At 36.4% G+C, this 16,755-nt stretch overlaps 1 protein-coding gene across 3 annotated transcripts in view; it reads right to left on the bottom strand.

Annotated features, from left to right (window-relative positions):
* Positions 1-2,220: 2,220 nt before the first annotated feature.
* The window catches only part of AKAP11 (A-kinase anchoring protein 11), a 38,603-nt gene continuing 24,068 nt past the window's right edge, over positions 2,221-16,755 (bottom strand). For 2 of the 3 annotated variants that reach the window (XM_048944875.1, XM_048944884.1), the window contains exons 9-12: positions 12,743-12,826; positions 11,968-12,014; positions 11,312-11,472; positions 2,221-7,159 (exon numbers count right to left, since the gene is read on the bottom strand). In XM_048944875.1, the coding sequence (XP_048800832.1) occupies positions 7,013-7,159; positions 11,312-11,472; positions 11,968-12,014; positions 12,743-12,826 (439 nt within the window). In that variant the 3' untranslated portion in view covers positions 2,221-7,012. The remainder of the gene's footprint in view (positions 7,160-11,311; positions 11,473-11,967; positions 12,015-12,742; positions 12,827-16,755) is intronic. The other variant, XM_048944893.1, reaches the window with a different exon arrangement.

Below are 16,755 nucleotides of genomic sequence, written 5' to 3'. Positions count from 1 at the left end.
CAAACCAAAGCAACCACAGATTACTTTCCTACAGGAGTGAAAAACTCAGCCAAAAGCAAGTTTAGTTCTTCTTCACTGCTTGATGATTTCTGGTAGGCAGCTTTATTCCATAACCTCTCAACTACGACTTCCCTTGCTTGTTTTTAACCACTTCCGCCAGCCAAGAATAAGAAGGCCAGAAGTCACATCAGGACAGCTGAGTAGGGTCAGGAAAAAATCTGAACAGCCCTACTACTGGCTGGATAAGGGTCGGAAAACAGTAGAAACCAGCTACAGCCACAAGGAAAGTGTGGGAGGAGACTTAGAGCAATAAGAGGAGAAAACTGCAAAAAATAAGACTGGCAATAAGTGGGCTACTTGGGCAGATGGAAGAAAAAATACATTACCTTGCTTTTGCATTCTGGATATTTGTCTTATTCCTGTCCAAAGCATTAAACTTGTGTTTCTCTTTTGACCAGTCTCAAATAAAAACAAAAAAAAACATAGTCTCTCACATCCACGCATAGCTCCTTACAGGCCTAGAAGCAGCTGCAGTCACTTTTGGAGGACTGGAGGAGACAGGATAGGCTACAGGTTTTGTCTATGCAAAGGCCTCCATTTCAGTCACTGTAGTTGTTGGGGAAAGATGCTGCATGGCCATGAAGCAAAGAGCCAGCACCTTGATTACAGACATGGCCTTGTGCTTGTCGCTGTTAGTTTCCCTACCCCAAGCAGAAACACATCTGTTGGTTGGCCTTAACACCAACCAAAGAGACATTTGATTAACCTGGAGTTCAGTAAGTAGCCAGTAAGGTCAGTGATGAGTGCACATTTCTTTGGCTTTGGAATCACTGGCTTTCCATAGACACCTTCCAGTCAGAGGCTTGGGGCAGTAACCAGCAAGGAATTAATTCAGGAATTCAGTCACATTAAAAGCTCAAGTCATGGAGTTAGAAGAAAGTAGAAACAAAGGAGTGGGAGATGGGAGCAGCACACGTTGGGCAAAAACTACAGAATAGCTGGAGATGCAATGCTCTATTTAATACACCAAGGTTAAGCAAAGTGCACGGATACTGTTCTGTGGTTGAATAAAGCCAGCCAGAGCAAGACTGCTGAAAGCAAGCAAAATAAAGGCTAGGCAGGAAGAAAAAGAGCAAGCTAATCTTCAAGACGATTCTTTCTCTTCACAAAAATCTGTTTTTATTTCCAAATTTGCCACCCACCTTTTTCCTTTATTTTTTTAATCCTTTTGTCTGCATAGTATTTTACAAACAAGTTAAACATTTACTTGATCAGTTAACATGCATTTTCTAGAAGGTAACTGACTCGTTAGCCAAACTCTCAAACATCTTTCACACAGATACAGTAATGAAATAAGAGATTTTTTTTCTTTTTTTTTGGAAGAAATCGTATAGACACTGAAGAAATCAACTCTAAAAAAAAACATTGCAAAAATACAGAATCATGTAAAGCTGGGCATGCTTACTTTAAAGGTAACTTCAGCAAAAAAAACAAAACAAAACGTATTCTTGAAATGAAATGCTACTGAAATTGTTAGATTTGTAAGATATAAATACAAAACAAACTCCTGTCATCTATTTGCAATAACAGCATCTCTAGAACTTGGAAACCATATCAGTGCACAACAAGTTTGGCCAGCATTTTAATGTTAGGGTACTTAAAAATTTACTCTTTGGTGAGTTTCACAACATATCAAAATGTTTGAATGCTTTCAATAAGCCCACAAAAACTCGTGTTCCACACATTTTCATCAGCAGCACATTCTTGCATTAAGAAGACTTCAAAGCTGGCTGTTACTCTGGTTCCCCAGAAACTGTGCGTGTGCCAAGACCATCCTCAACCCACATGGAATTATCAGGCCATGCTTCCTGACCTAGCTTTCAGGCTAGATGACACAGACTGGTTATTCATTCAGCTTACTTTGAGATATTACAGTTCATTTCTTGCTTAATATCTCCTAACAGAATTCATGCAATGATATACTTTATGTGACTGGAACTTCAGGCTTAGCTCTCAACCTAAAAGACAGCAAAATGGTGCTCTTGAATTCTTTGCAGAGAGCAATTCAATCCTGTAAGAATGATGCCATCTCCTGCTGCATTAGCACTGTTTGTTATGCCATTCAAGTGCCCTCACACAACACGGAGTAGGACCAATCTTAGCTTTGTAAACTGAAAAGTAACGTTGAATGAACTCACAAGAAATGACAGCTCTCTCAAAGCCAGTGAAACGTGTTTTATTTTAAGCCACTGCTAAAACAAGGACAAATTTAGTGCAACCTGGAGTTTATAATCTGAAAACTGAATATAGTTAAATTATTAAAATGGCAAAACTCATCACCGTTATACGAGACCTTCATATTCATTGAGTACAGTTACATAAACATTTATAGTTATTCAAACTGCTTTTGGTGTACAATTGCATCACTAACTGGGCTGCGAACTATCTTAACACTGCACAAATAAGCAGCAGTTCCAGCAAATTATAATAAATTTTAGTATTAAATACTATTCAGACATTACAACAGAACAAAGACCCTCTAAAACTACGACTCCAGCTATACAACAGGAATGTACAAAGATGGTATAAAATAAAGTGACTACAGTGGCTGGGCTCTGTACTTGTCTCTTCAGAGCTAAAGTACTTGACAGTCAAATGCTTGACAGTAGTGGCTCTTGTTGAAAAGCCACTAATTCTTACATTAAAATCAGTCCCAAATCTTGTCTTTTTCTTTGCAGGTCACCTCTGTAAAGCTGTTTTTTTCCGCTGGTGACAGTGTTTATATTTACCGTGTTCCCATCTCCAACAGGATGCAACTCCTAATAGAAAAGGTCCTAGATAAAATAACATTAGAAAACATAACGTTTAAAATCTGGTACCGTTTTGGGGAGACCTGATCAGTCTCGGAATGTGGGTTGTTAGGTTCACCTTTTTGTTGTTTTTTTTTTAATATTATTTTTTTCTTCAAGTTTACACAGTCATTTTAAACTCAAGAAGAAAAATACTATGCAAATCGCATTCAAATTCGTGGCGTTGACTCATTTTTCACATCCTCAATTTGAAACAGTAGGTCTTCTTTAATTTTAGCATACGGGTTTGGTTTTTATATGTGCTTATGTATTATTTATGTACCCCGCTCCAAATGCTTACATTTGTTTTAAATATGGACACTTTTAATTGTTAATTTATAGAGGGATTATTTTCACTTTTTTTTCCTCCCTATGGTATCTCACAAAACATGAAAGCACTTCCATTTTTCAGAACACCACATGTATTTATGTAGCATTTAAGAGAGGGTGCTTTCTGGAATGGTGACATCATTGTATATATATATATATATATATATATATATACACACACACAATATATATGAAGAATATATATATATTCTTCAATTTAAAATTACATTACTGAGTTTCCCATGCAGAAAAATCTGCAAGATGAAACAAACTATATTTCATTGCACATTTGTCTGCTTTAAATGGGCCAAAATGTAGTCCTCTGTATTGTTACAGTTTTCACTTACACTTCCGTATTCGTGGTCAGGAGTTTTAAATAAACTCAGTAAAAGCATTATATAAGACTCACTGCAGAAAACAACACCTATGTATGTATCACAAGTAATGTAACAGACAGCACCAGTTAGATATAATCAAAGGAAGAATTCTGCAACAGCTATTAAAATGGTTAAATAATAATTTTGCAAGGCTGGTTTGATTTCAATTTCAGTTATAAAAAAAAAAAAAAAAAAAAAGCATCCAGAACACAAATTCAAAACAACTTGTGTAGAAAACTGTGGTTTTACTTTTCTAAAAATTAAAAATGAAGTGTTTTGTAACTTTTCTCCTTGTGTTAATTTGGAAATTGCTCCTTTTCTTACAGACTAATAAATCAATGTCATCCTTAACATCAGTCAATGGAGCAATGCACTGCATCCAGTCCGAAACAAAGACTTAATTTATAGCACAACTACTGTTCACTTGACTTCTTGAATAGCTGGAAGCTTTGGGAGCTGCATAAACTCTTAATCTTGCATTAAAATTCTTCTAAAATCATCAATTTTATAAAAGCCAACATACCAAACTGATGAGTTTCCTGTTTTCCTGGATTTTTTTTCCCCTGTTCTGTGTGTTGAAGTCTACCAACAGGTCTGCACATGTACAACATCTTCAATATCATTTTCAGCTCGGTTTTTGATGTGCTGAAACACTGTACTAGCATTATTGTATCCTCACGTCCTGAAAATTCACTTCTATGGGAATATCAAAAGCCAGAGCAAATTTAGTTCTCAGGCATTGGTTTTTGTGTTTTATTTTCTTGACATTTTAATTTTGCAAGTTCATTATTACTTTGTTGAAAGGAAGATGTTACGGCCACAGAATGGTTCAAAACTTTTGTCTGGAATGAACCTGAAAGTCAACGTTCTCAAAGTCTGAAAAAAGGAAAGGAAAATGGGGAGAGAGGGAGAACACAAAAATAGAAAGAAAAATTCATATAGCCCTTCACATGTATTCATTACTAGGCCATCTCCCACATAAAGAAATAATAGTTTTTTTCTCCCCTCTTTGCATTCTAGAGAAAGCTGACTCCTGTAACTTAGCATTGTATTACCTATAAAGGAGCCAAAGAGCCTGTAGTGTTGTTTTTTTTGGTCTTTGTCATACGGCACATACAGATCTCTCAGTCAGCGAAATGATGCGTCACATGAGGTAATAAACTCTGAGAATAACACAACTTTAAGTTAGCAATAAAAATTTATGTTGTAAATTCATACAGGTGAGATCTAATACATAATATAGATACATCAACATATCTAGTTGTGTGTGCATGCACATGTGTGAACACACACATGCATATATAAACCTAACTCAGTTTGAAAGGTAAACTTTGAGATCCAAGACAGGGTCCCTTTTGAAAACCAGATGACAGATGAAAACTAAACTAAACCAGGTCTCTGTAAAAAGATCTATACTGACTAGTGGAATGCCTTCCTGACACACAAAGACACTGCAAGAAAAGTGGTCTTACCAGTGTGACACTTTATAGCAATTTAGGACACGAGGAATCAGAATTGTACATATTGCACTATAACTCATGAACAGGTTTAAAGACATCCATTTCTTTTCATTTGGGATCACACCCTGAAATGCATGACATACCAACAGTGTGTTTTTCCTTGAGAAAGCCATTAAGATTCTTTTGTTCACCCAAACTAAGTGAAACACCACGGTTTGCTTTCAAGTGATATGAATGTTGAGGTGGCAGCCTTGTAATTACTACCAAGTGCCTTTTTCTAAAAAAGAATGCATAAAAACAAAAAAGCAAACCCCAAAAGCATTCTCATACGACAGGATATGTAAAGATCCAGACTTTCCTTCAGACAAAAAGGCAAGTCAGCAGTACTGGTAAGAAACATGATTAGATTGCTAAAAAGACTTGATTAAAAGCGCCTTTAAAAAAATATTCAGCAAAGGTAGTTAAGAAAAATGAAAAATCAATTTGCAATAAATTTCTCCTTTCTATTTTAATGAGTTTTCCATGCTAACACTTAAGTGCTCAGCAAGTAACAAAATTCTCTTTATTACTGAAAAGAAAACTCATGTATGGAAGGTAAGAAGTAAAGAATTAGACTGGTCAAAAAGATGGCCACAATTCTCAGAGAAAAAAAAAAGATTCCATTTGCTACTCTGTATGTGAGACTCTCCCAGCTTTGGCTTGAATTAATTTTCTTCACAGAGGTTTGTATGGTGCTATGTTTTGGACTTGTGATGAAAATAATATTGACAGCACATTGATATTTTAGTTGCTGCAGAGCAGTGCTAACAGAGCTGTGGCCATTTCAGCTTCTGAAGATGACCTGCCAGTGAGGAGCTAAGGGGCACAAGATGCTGATCAGGGACATAGCCAGGACAGCTAATACATTAACCAAAGAGATATTCCACACCATGTGGTGTTATGCTCAGCAATGGAAGATGGAATGGCAGGGAGGGTGGCATTTGGTGTTGTCTTCCCAAGCACCCATTACGTATGAGAGCCCTGACTTTGCTTTGCTTGCAAGGGCAGCTTTTGCTGCAGCTGTCTTTATCTCAAGCCATGACTTCTTAACACTTTCACCTTTCCAAGTTTCTTTGCTGTCACACTGTGAGGGGCAGTGAGCAAGCAGCTGTGTGGAGCTGAGCTGCTATTAGGATTAAACCATAACAAAGACTAACATACAAATTCTTCAGACATGAAATCAATGTTATACAAGTATTTTGGTACAAGAAACTTCAGTAAGAAATTTAGCAATTTAAACCTGACTGCAAACTTCAAGAAACTCTGCCTCGTTTTTAAGAAGTTATGCTCAGCTGCTCAGACTGTCCTTCTACCTGAACTTACCAGCTCTATAATCAACAAAAGGAAACAAGTATTTGCACTTCAATTTCAGAGCAGACTCTCACATCTTTGAAAATTCAAATTGAGAAAGGCAGCTATGAAGGCAGACTTCAGTAAGGGTCTGCCTGGGCAAGTCCATTTTCCTCCTGATATTTCTGCCCTTGTGCACTTAACACTTGACCAAGAATGACAATTCTTCTGGAAAATCCTGCTGCAGACTATGAGAAGAGGTTTTTCCAGAACACAAGTGTTCATAGTCCCACCGTGAATACAGAACAGACACAAATGGTAAAGAGCAATCCTGGTGCAGTGGGAAACTTCAACGTCATGCCTGAGACTGTCTGCTCTGAGCTACTATCATAGACAAGGTACTTTTTCATAACTATCTCAACGGTCTGAACACAGCAGTAAATACAAGTTATGCATGGGTGGACAGTGCTGATTATGGACTGAATAAACATATCATGTGCACAGTATCACAAAGCACAGCACAGATACTTTGACTTTCACCTCAGTCTTTTAAATGCTGACAATTACTTGAACATTCATTAATTGAATTTTACATTATTTATCTACGTTCTTCCTATCTCCTTTTGAAAGGGGAATGAAGCGAGGAGTGGTGCATCTTTGGACTTTTTCAGGCATTATCCAGGAGCCACCCAACCAAAGACTTATTAAAGGCTTGTTCTCCATCGGATGCCTTCTCTAGCATTTCACAGTACTTCAACACTGCTTGCAAGAGATCTCCCACTTTCCAATCTCTTTCACGCAGTCTTCTGGAAAGCTAAAGGGGATATGGGAGAAACACAAAACAAAATATTTTGACCAGCACATCCTGATTAACAGTTACAGAAGTTATTCTTGAAACATTAGCTCATAAGAGATCAGTTGTAACAAGTTCATCATTATTCCCACATCTACAAAAACAAAAACTTCCTCAAGGATCAAGCGCTTTTCACAACAGTTTCTTCTGGAGGGAGTGACATTTTCAAATGATCTGGTGCCATAGGTATGAAGGCTGTGGTTCATCAAGACTGCAGAAAACAGGAAATTCCGAACACAAGGTTAAGACGTTTGCCACCCCTCCCATGCCAATAACGCACATAAAAAAAGACAAAACTCAGTCTTAATAAAAGGATGTGGATTTTCCTTTCACAACATATAGTGTGGTTTGGGTGGCACAGATGCTACCCTCAACGGAAACAGCGCCTTCAGAGTTAGGAAATTATAGCATCTTGGAGAAGAGGAAAAGGTGAAGGAGATCAGTGTAGCTGAAAACATTTTTTTTCATCCAGGAGCCCAAGCATGAAATTTCCTTTGCCTACATGTCAAGATGCCTACCCCTAAGATGCAGTGAATTTGTCACTTGCCCAGAACTAAGAAATCTTTACTTTAAAAAAAAATATATATTCTTGGTGGCTTTCAGCATAACCGCCAATGCTGCATTTAACAACAATTTAGACATACACTTTACGTATCTCCTGGAGCCACAGAATTTTGCTGCTCTCTATTAAGTTTTAAAAAGTCATTCAGCAAAATATCTTCACGGTTACCAAATTAAACATTTATAGAGGGTTTTTTTTTTTTTTTTTTTCCTGTGACCTGTCAAACTCAAGTATGAAAATTCTAGGGAAAAAAAAGAAGAGTGAGACAACTTTTCCCTATTTCTTCACCTAAGCGTGATGTTCAGACTGCAAAGAGACAGGTGATAGAACTGTCAGGCAGAGTGTGAATGCTGAACATTTCAGTCTGCATTTTCAGCTGTAACCAGCCCAGCACTAAAAACCTGTACAAAACAGTTAACTTCTGAGTACAGGTTATCTTGAATGAGCAGAACATATACTGAATGCAGAAATTTCTTTAGTTAAAAAATAAATAAACGAACACATTCTACATAAGAGGGAGACAGAACTCTGAAGTTACTTCCATGAATTATTTGTAAATTTTAAAATACAGCACAGCAAACAAGAGTTTTATGGGCTACAAGAGGCAATTTTGTAAATGGTTTATAAAAGAAGGATAATTTTTCTTACGCCAGAGAGAAGTTTGGCTGAAGTCCAAAGATGTACTTAGGCAAATACAGTTTAAAGTTTCTGTCTAAGGAAAAATACATCATCACACTAAATATGAGAGCTGTCACCTAGCTTTGCTTATCTTTGTGTTTTAATTGAGTTCAAAGTTCAATCCCATATTTTCTTTATGACTGCTGCTTCCTACTGTCACATATGAGAATCAACTGAGTTGACTCAATACAGACACCAGAAATCCTAGAACAGTTAGATATGCTCTGATTAAAAATTATATGCTTTTTTTTTGCTTTTTTTTTTTTTTTTTTAAATCAAGGCACTTGCACATCCATGCTGCCAGATCTTCTTGAATTTTTTTCCCCCAAGATTTGTCTAATTCACTAGCCTTTCATTATAGCAGCTAACTAACATATTTTGTTTCATATACAGGTAATCAACTTTTCTGCCTTGCTGAGTATAGTGCGAACTCTCAAGAGTTCATATCCAGTTTCAGCTAGTAACTACCAGCATATAGCAGGCATGGTATATTTTTATCTTTTATACAGCCACAAAACATCAGTGGCTTATTATCCTGCTCTGATCAGCTAACATTTGCCTCTCCTCCCTTCCTGAAACTTCCAACTGCTTAAAGTGAAAATTACTGTTTTCAGTGTGATTTTAAAAGCCCAGGTTTATTCCTTATGTAACTGTGGTACCTTACCAAAGTAGCTCTGAGATTATCAAAACCACAGCGCTGACTTCGAGATTATACATAGAGGTCAATTTAGTTGGGGAAGACATCTGAAAGCAGAAGTCAGTTTAGTTTTCTGCTGGGCTACAGTGCCCTCTGGAGGTGCATCTAGTTCTACCAGTGACAGAACAGAGAACGACTATTTCCAATTTAAGAACCTCAGTTTGGGCCAGATCATCAACATCAGCCTGAGACTAAGTACAAGACTTCTTGTACTGTACTGCTAAATATCTCGTTTCTATCCAATATAATCCTAAAAGAACACAGGGGCTTTTCAGAAGAACATTCTTATTACATTTACAAGTATCCTTCTAGAAAGGTTTCGTTCTCTGAACTTATAAATTGACAATTAAAATCAAATTAATTTCAAAAACTACGTGTCCTAATCTTTCCTATACTGGATAATTCAAAAAGAGACAATGCTCAGAGTTCTGTATTTTCGTTCCAAACCAAAGAAACAGAGAAGGATGCTGAGTCTGGCTGACATAACAGGTGACATTCTGGATTTGGCAACTAGACATAAACTGGACACAAGTCTGTAGATAAACAGTGTTACTGAGAAAAGAAACAGAATAAAAACAGGTAACCCTTCCCTGAGCACGAAAGGAAAAACAGTGTTTCAGTTGATCTTAACATAACTACATTTGGAGAACTAATGATGAATATGTAAAACCTAGTGCTTTTAAATAATCAATGATTATTTGCTTTTAAATCATTGATTATTTAAAAGCAAACAAATGTTTTCAGCATTGCATGGTGATCATTTGTCTGAAGATGTAATTTTATCTTTTGGTGTCAGCTAAGTATCACTTGTCAAGAAGCAAAATTTTTACTACAAAAAGACACATTAGACAGTTATTTTCCACAGCACTTTTCTCATCATATTCTCTTAATAGCTATAATATATCTCTTATGCATCTTTAGGCATCAGTTTAAAGATAGCACTGCAACTTTAGCCTCTAGCCAAGTAAAAAGCCTGCAAAAGAAGTAAGAGGAAGAGACACAGAATCATAGAATGCCCATGGATTGAAAAGGACCACAATGATCACCTAGATTCAACCCTCCTGCTATGTGCAGGGTTGCCAAACACTGGATCAGGCTGCTCAGAGCCACATCTGCCATCTTTTTTTTTTGTTGCTGTTCCACATGGTATGTTTCCATGTAAGGTACAGGACAAAGACATGGAAAATAAGATAACCACTAACACTCGTGGATCCCACCACTACTCTGCCTGTGTTTGCAATGTCATAGCTCACGTTGGTCAAGGATGGATAGATCTTCAGCAAAAGCTATGCAGTAAGTCAGAACAATAGCCACTAAAGCAAAGCTCATTCACATCAAGGAACTAACTAAATCAACTGGATATAGCTAAAAACAGTTTCTTAGTAGAAAATTAACAAAAATAGGTCATGTAATAAATGCTGGATTATTGAATGCAGTTTAGTGTGTAATCACATGAAGTAAAAAAAAAAAAAAAAAAAAAGATTTTATCAAAATAAAATGTTTCTGTTGCATTTGTGATGTAAATATCCTCAAGTCATTAGATACACCAAACATTTGTCCCTCCCCTATGAGACGTGCTTTACTGAAGCCTCTTGTATTAAATTCAGCTTTCTCTGTAGTCACATCAATCTCTAAAACCAAAACAGCCTCATTCAATGCCTTTTCTTAACAGTTTTGATTGCAGTTGCTTCTAAAAAAGAATCTAAACTTCATAACTTAATTATGATAAGAAAATGTGCATTTGCTGGCATAAAAACTTGAGGATGAACATCACACTATAACCTTAGAAAACTACTTGCACAAGCAAGTTCTCAAAAATGAGATTTAGTTTGCATACAATTAAACACTACATTTAAAAATGTACATTTAAAAAGTACATTTTTCACTGAACAGAAACTGTACCTTTCTTTGGAATAAGCCGAGTAAAACGACTCGTGAGACAAGGTAACTCAGCTTTGATTAATGCACTGTTATTCACTGTACATGCACAGACTAAACAGCCTGTACCACTTTGAGCAATCAGGATTTAAATAATGACTTTTCTTGCCAGCAAATATCTCTTTATTAGTGGGTGGAAAAGTAGAAAAGGCTGATATTGCAAATAAAAATAAAGCAAACCCCACAAATCTCATCACATTCTTCCCTCTCCCGAAGTCCACCAAGCTCAACAACTTACTAAGACAAATTCCCTTGTAGCAGTGTCGTGAAAGTGCAGATCAGCCACCTCTGTTTCAGAAGCTGCTAGCCACTGGAGTGCTGCTCTGAGCTGGGGGTCCACTAGATTTGGTTCCAGGTCAATATTTAATATGGCTAAAGTCTTTTTTACTTGCTCCAAACCTAATGTTAAAAAAAAAAATATAGACATTAAATGAATTTATTTTTTTTCTTCAAGTTGAGTACAGAAAAAGAACAATGGTAACTTGCATTTTCTCAACCTCATAGCGAAAGACCAAAACACAGAAGGTAGCGAGTTAATAACCTTTTGTACCTCGCTCAGACTGAACCAAGTTCAGAGTTCTCCAAGAAGCAGAAAGTTTTAACAAGATTCTGTACAGATCTTAATTTATATACCTCACTAATTCACACATTCAAGGAGCTGATCACACTTCACTATCTTTCATTGTTAATTATGTGTGTTTTCTAAAAAATCAGAGACTAGCATTTCTCAGATGCGCTCTCTCAAAATATTAATCTAGGAACACATTCTGACACTTAAATGACACTAATGTCATCATAATGATCTACAGGGATAACAGGGTTATTTAGCAGATTACAAAAGCAAAGAATTAACACAAAAATAAGTACAGCAATAATTTCTGGAATCGAGATTACCTTCTACACCATCCTTGGAATCCTCATCTTTGTCTTCTGTTCCATCACTGTATTTTAAAAGTGTAACAAAAATATTAAAACAATATACACAGAAGAAATATAGTCAATCCTAAGACTGCATTGAAGATCAAACAGCAAAGACAGGAAGATCATAGAAGATTTAAGAAAAGACAATGAAAAGCTTTGCTTCTCACACCATTTCATGTCGGAAATGTATCTGTCATCAAGTTCATGAGATTTACTCTTAGGAAAAGAGAGAAAAGGCAAGAAACTTGTAAAGAGATCTTTTAAAATAGGATGAAAACTTGTTAATATTGAAGAGGACAGGTTTGCTTCATATGCAAAAAAAAGTTGAGATATCTTATATCACATGTATGAACAGCTATAGATTATGCAGAGCTGCATGTTAAATTTTCTACAAATATCATTTACCAAGAAATTTTGAAAGTTTCCACAAGCTAAATGAGAAACAGAAATCCTGTAGGAAGCAAGCTCTAGTACAAAAGTAAATCTAAAGACTTGTGAACCGCAAGCAAGAACATGCATAAGTGGGACCTTTCATTTTGCAAGCAGAGCACATTCACCAGTTTAGCACAGCAAAGTTTAACCATTCAGTGTGGATTAATTAATGAAAGAAATCATACTGTGATTAGGCGTGAAAAGAGCAAATAACATAAAAGCATTAAAAAAGTGCCATATTCTTACTTTCCAAAATGATGATTACATGCATTAATTATAAGGATCCCATCTGGTTTATATTCTCAACTCAACCAACCTGTCTGATGTTGGAAAGGATAAATTCTCCTCATACATATCCCCTTCTAAACCAAGACTGCTCCAGCTACTGCTGTTACCATTACTGCCAGGAGAAGAAGAGAACACAGCTGAACTAGAGAAGAACAATAGCTCAATCTTGAACCTTGGTTTTCCTCAGAGCTGTTTTGTCAAGGCATTTAACACAAGAACACTGAAACTTCCTAAATATGCTTACTGGAATAGAGTACAGACATGACTGTCAGAAACATTCAGAGCAACGATTTGTGTTATAATGCAAAACTGGCAAACTTCTGTATACAGGTGAAAGTATTAATTTGTACTCATTAATTTTCCAGATCAATGCTAATAGTAATTCTGTCTTTAGGCCAAACCAGATTATTTGTCACTTACACAAGCTCAAAAATTTCAGTGATTACATGCTGGAATCTGGATTACAAATACAATGTTTGCTTAAAAGCTAACTAAAAGTTCATAAAATTATACATTGTGGAGACAATTGCACAAATTAATTCCTCTCCTCTCGTTCCAAAAGCTCATCCAGCTGTTGGAGTTCACTGCTGAACCAGAATTCTCAGGGGGAAAAAAGAAATAAAAATGAGAAAAGCTTTTTTTTTATTTAAATAAATTCTGAATACTGATCTCCAGCTTGCTTTTTATAAGAGGAAATAAGACAAAAAAAATTAACTCACAGTTCACAAACAGTGCATTTATTCCATGACTATGTTCAGTGTGAAGAACTGAAACAACTGAGGGTGCCCTTACACTGATATGTTTTAGGCACTACTGTTAGCAACTTGTTAGCTTTGTGCTTGCATGTAAGATTGAGTTTTCCAATTTCACACCTCTCCTAGAACATGTCTGGAAGCTTTCTAAGAATAGAATTTCAAGACAATCAGTACCATGAGAAGCCTGAATTACTTACTACAGATGGCAGGGCAAACCATGAAGCATTTTAGAGAACTACTACTGCAAGAAGATGCACACAATCACAGAATGGCCAGGGTTGGAAGGGACCTCAAGGATCATGAACCTCCAACCCTGCCTAATGCAGCTCTTTAGCTAAGTTTTGTGGGACTACTAATGCTCTTTTCCACGTATTCTGCTGACAGCAAATAGTAAAATTTAAAACAATAAATGGTGAAAGGGAACATTTCAAGAGGCAGATATTGATCTCTTTCAAGAAGAGTCAGTAACAGCATCACCTATCAGTGTCCTTTGCTTCTCAGTGTGGGTGCATTTAAGCACTTTTAAATATTTAATTTCCACACTGTAATGGCAGGTTAGCAAGCTTGCAGTACGAACACATACTAACTGAGGGGAAAAAAATAAAATTAGAGAGCAGAAGCTTTCAAATAAATCAAAGCAGCCCTAGAGTTGCAAATAAACCTATTAAAATGCACAAATCAAAAAAAAAAAAAAAAAAAAAAAAAAAAAAGCACCAAAGGCAGTTACCAAGATATTTCAATTACCTGTTAGATTTGCATAGGAGATGCAAATCTGGTCAAGAACATTTTTCAAGCTACTGTTTGAGGCTATCACTGAACAGATTAAGTATTAATATTAACCTCGGTTCTGAATTACACAGATAGAAACGAGATTTTAAACACAGTTTACTGGTATCAACACTCTGTGCTCAGTCTCTTTGAGAATTGTAGCTGGTTAATATAAGTGGAAGTAAAAGGTGCCCCAGTTCTCAGACTAAAGGGAAAACTATTCACAACCTAATTGAATGGCCTCATGCATAGCATTGTTCTGGTAAGATACGTTTATATATTTTACAGGTCAATCTGGGTCTGAAGATACAGTATGTTCAATGTAGTTAACCATGTGATTATAACATAATAGCAACATAAAAGATGGTTTGGTTTGTTTGGTTTTTGTTTTGGTAATGTGACCTTTAGTTCAGCATCTTAAAACATTGTCAGTCTCAAAAATAAAGATCTGCAATGACAGAACAAGCGATAAACAGAAAAAGGCATTATAAATGCTTCCATAAGGCTTCATGCTGCCCCTCAACACAAATCACCGTAAGAATTACCAGAAAGAAAAGCTGTTTATACATATGTCATATCATGTATATAGGAACTGTATCATCCTGCTTCAAGATTTTGTATTACACACACAACATGGTCAAAGGCAGGAGGATTCTGTTCTGAAGTATAACCTCATCTGAAAGCTCTGATCCACATTCTGGAAAACTCTATGCCTATACCTGTAAATGATCTAGAGAAAAAGCCTAATACTACTGTATTTCTAAACTTAAGCTGCCAGCATTAAAAAATGCAAAGCAAACAGTATGAACACTCCCCTGAGTAACTCACTTTACCAAGGCCACAAAAGAACTTTAATTGGCATTTCCATTCAAATAAAACTACACAGACTGTGCTTTGATAATTCTTTCCAACTTGTCTTGCTCCCCTGCTAACAGCTAGCTTAATCCTCTGTAAGTACTGAAACACAGTTTTTATACTGACCTGAGATCATGCAGGAAGAGAGAATGCACCTTGTCAAAAGAGCTTCTATGAAAAAAAATGTCAGTTTTTTCCCACCCTGAAACATGTTACAAGTTGCCTCCTGTTGTTTTCTAAGGAGTCTGATCCTGTGTTCTGCAACTTTAAGCCACCATTAATGGAATTTCCAGGCTTACTATCAATACAATTTCCAAATTGTTGGCTAAAGGAATCTCAAATATCAGTTTCCATCAAATACTGCCAACAACCTGGAAAGGGCTTCTGCTCCCTGCAAGAAAAACTTGCTTACTACTCCCGGTTACCCAAATAACTACTCCCTGTATTACCCAATTTTAAGTACTGACACAACAAAATGGCCCAATAATACCTACTACTTCAAGAAAGGCACAAAGAAGACTGAAGGGAGCTTCTCACATATAAGAAAGCCATGCATATTAAGAAATGCTCCCTTTGTCAAGGGAGCAAAGCTACTTGAAGTATATCATAGAATCATAGAATCCTTAGAATCTGAAGGGAGCTCTGATGGCCAATCTAGTCCAACTCCCCTGCAGTGAACAAGGACATACATTGCTAGATCACAGGTTACCCAGGGCCCCTGAGTATTTACTTACGTGCTTCAAATTGGCACTGACGTGGCTTACACATAATTAGTGCAATATTTTTAAAATAGATAGACCTAACCACACACACAAAAAACCCCAAAACATTAGAGAAAACCCTACACTTAGCTACTGTAATTGCATGATGATGCTCTATAATTGAATGCTATTCTTTTGTTATATTAAACAGTTTATGTTGAATATATATACATATGCAAAAGCAATAAATCCTCTGTGCCACATAACTCCTTATTTCCTAGGATTGAGATACCACTGTTTAATACCATTATTACTGAAGCTTGTTCTGTGATAGAACCCCCCTCCTCACAACATCTTTTTGCTCACAGCCACAACCCTCAATCCTTTCACATCCACCTGCTAGAACTCAACAGCACAAACACATACACGTGCACTTAACAATCCACAGCTGGTCCTGTAAAGCTAGGTGGGCAATGTCTGTTTCTTCTGTCAACACCTTGCCATCTAAATTATGTCTCCTCTCCCCTGAGTTACATGCTAATTTAGGTCATTCCTCCTCTAATGAACAAAGTGTCTTTAAAATTGCACAAAGTACTTTCTTTCCATTTAAAGCTGTCTTGGGAATGACAGTAAAAACACCATGGGCATAACAGGTTCAGACTTTACATCTTTTTTTTTTCTCCAGCATCAATTAACTCCTATTTTATTCACTGTTTGTAACTGCCAATATGCTGATTCTTCTTCTCTTATATTCCGAATTCCACCATGTAAGTCAAATTTATTTCCACTCATTCAACAGATGATGCATTATTAAAATATCTTTCAGGCAATATTTACTTTCATAGATTTTGTTGTACGAGTAAGAAATTGTAGCATTGGTTTGATTAAAATATTTGCTTAAGCCAGACATGGAAAAAAAAAAAACCCACAGTTTGATCAGTTTCAATTTGGTACCAAACAAT

Source organism: Lagopus muta, chromosome 1 (genome assembly GCF_023343835.1).
Source record: "Lagopus muta isolate bLagMut1 chromosome 1, bLagMut1 primary, whole genome shotgun sequence".
Classification (NCBI taxonomy): domain Eukaryota; kingdom Metazoa; phylum Chordata; class Aves; order Galliformes; family Phasianidae; genus Lagopus; species Lagopus muta.
This window is presented reverse-complemented; position numbering and strand designations above follow the sequence as displayed.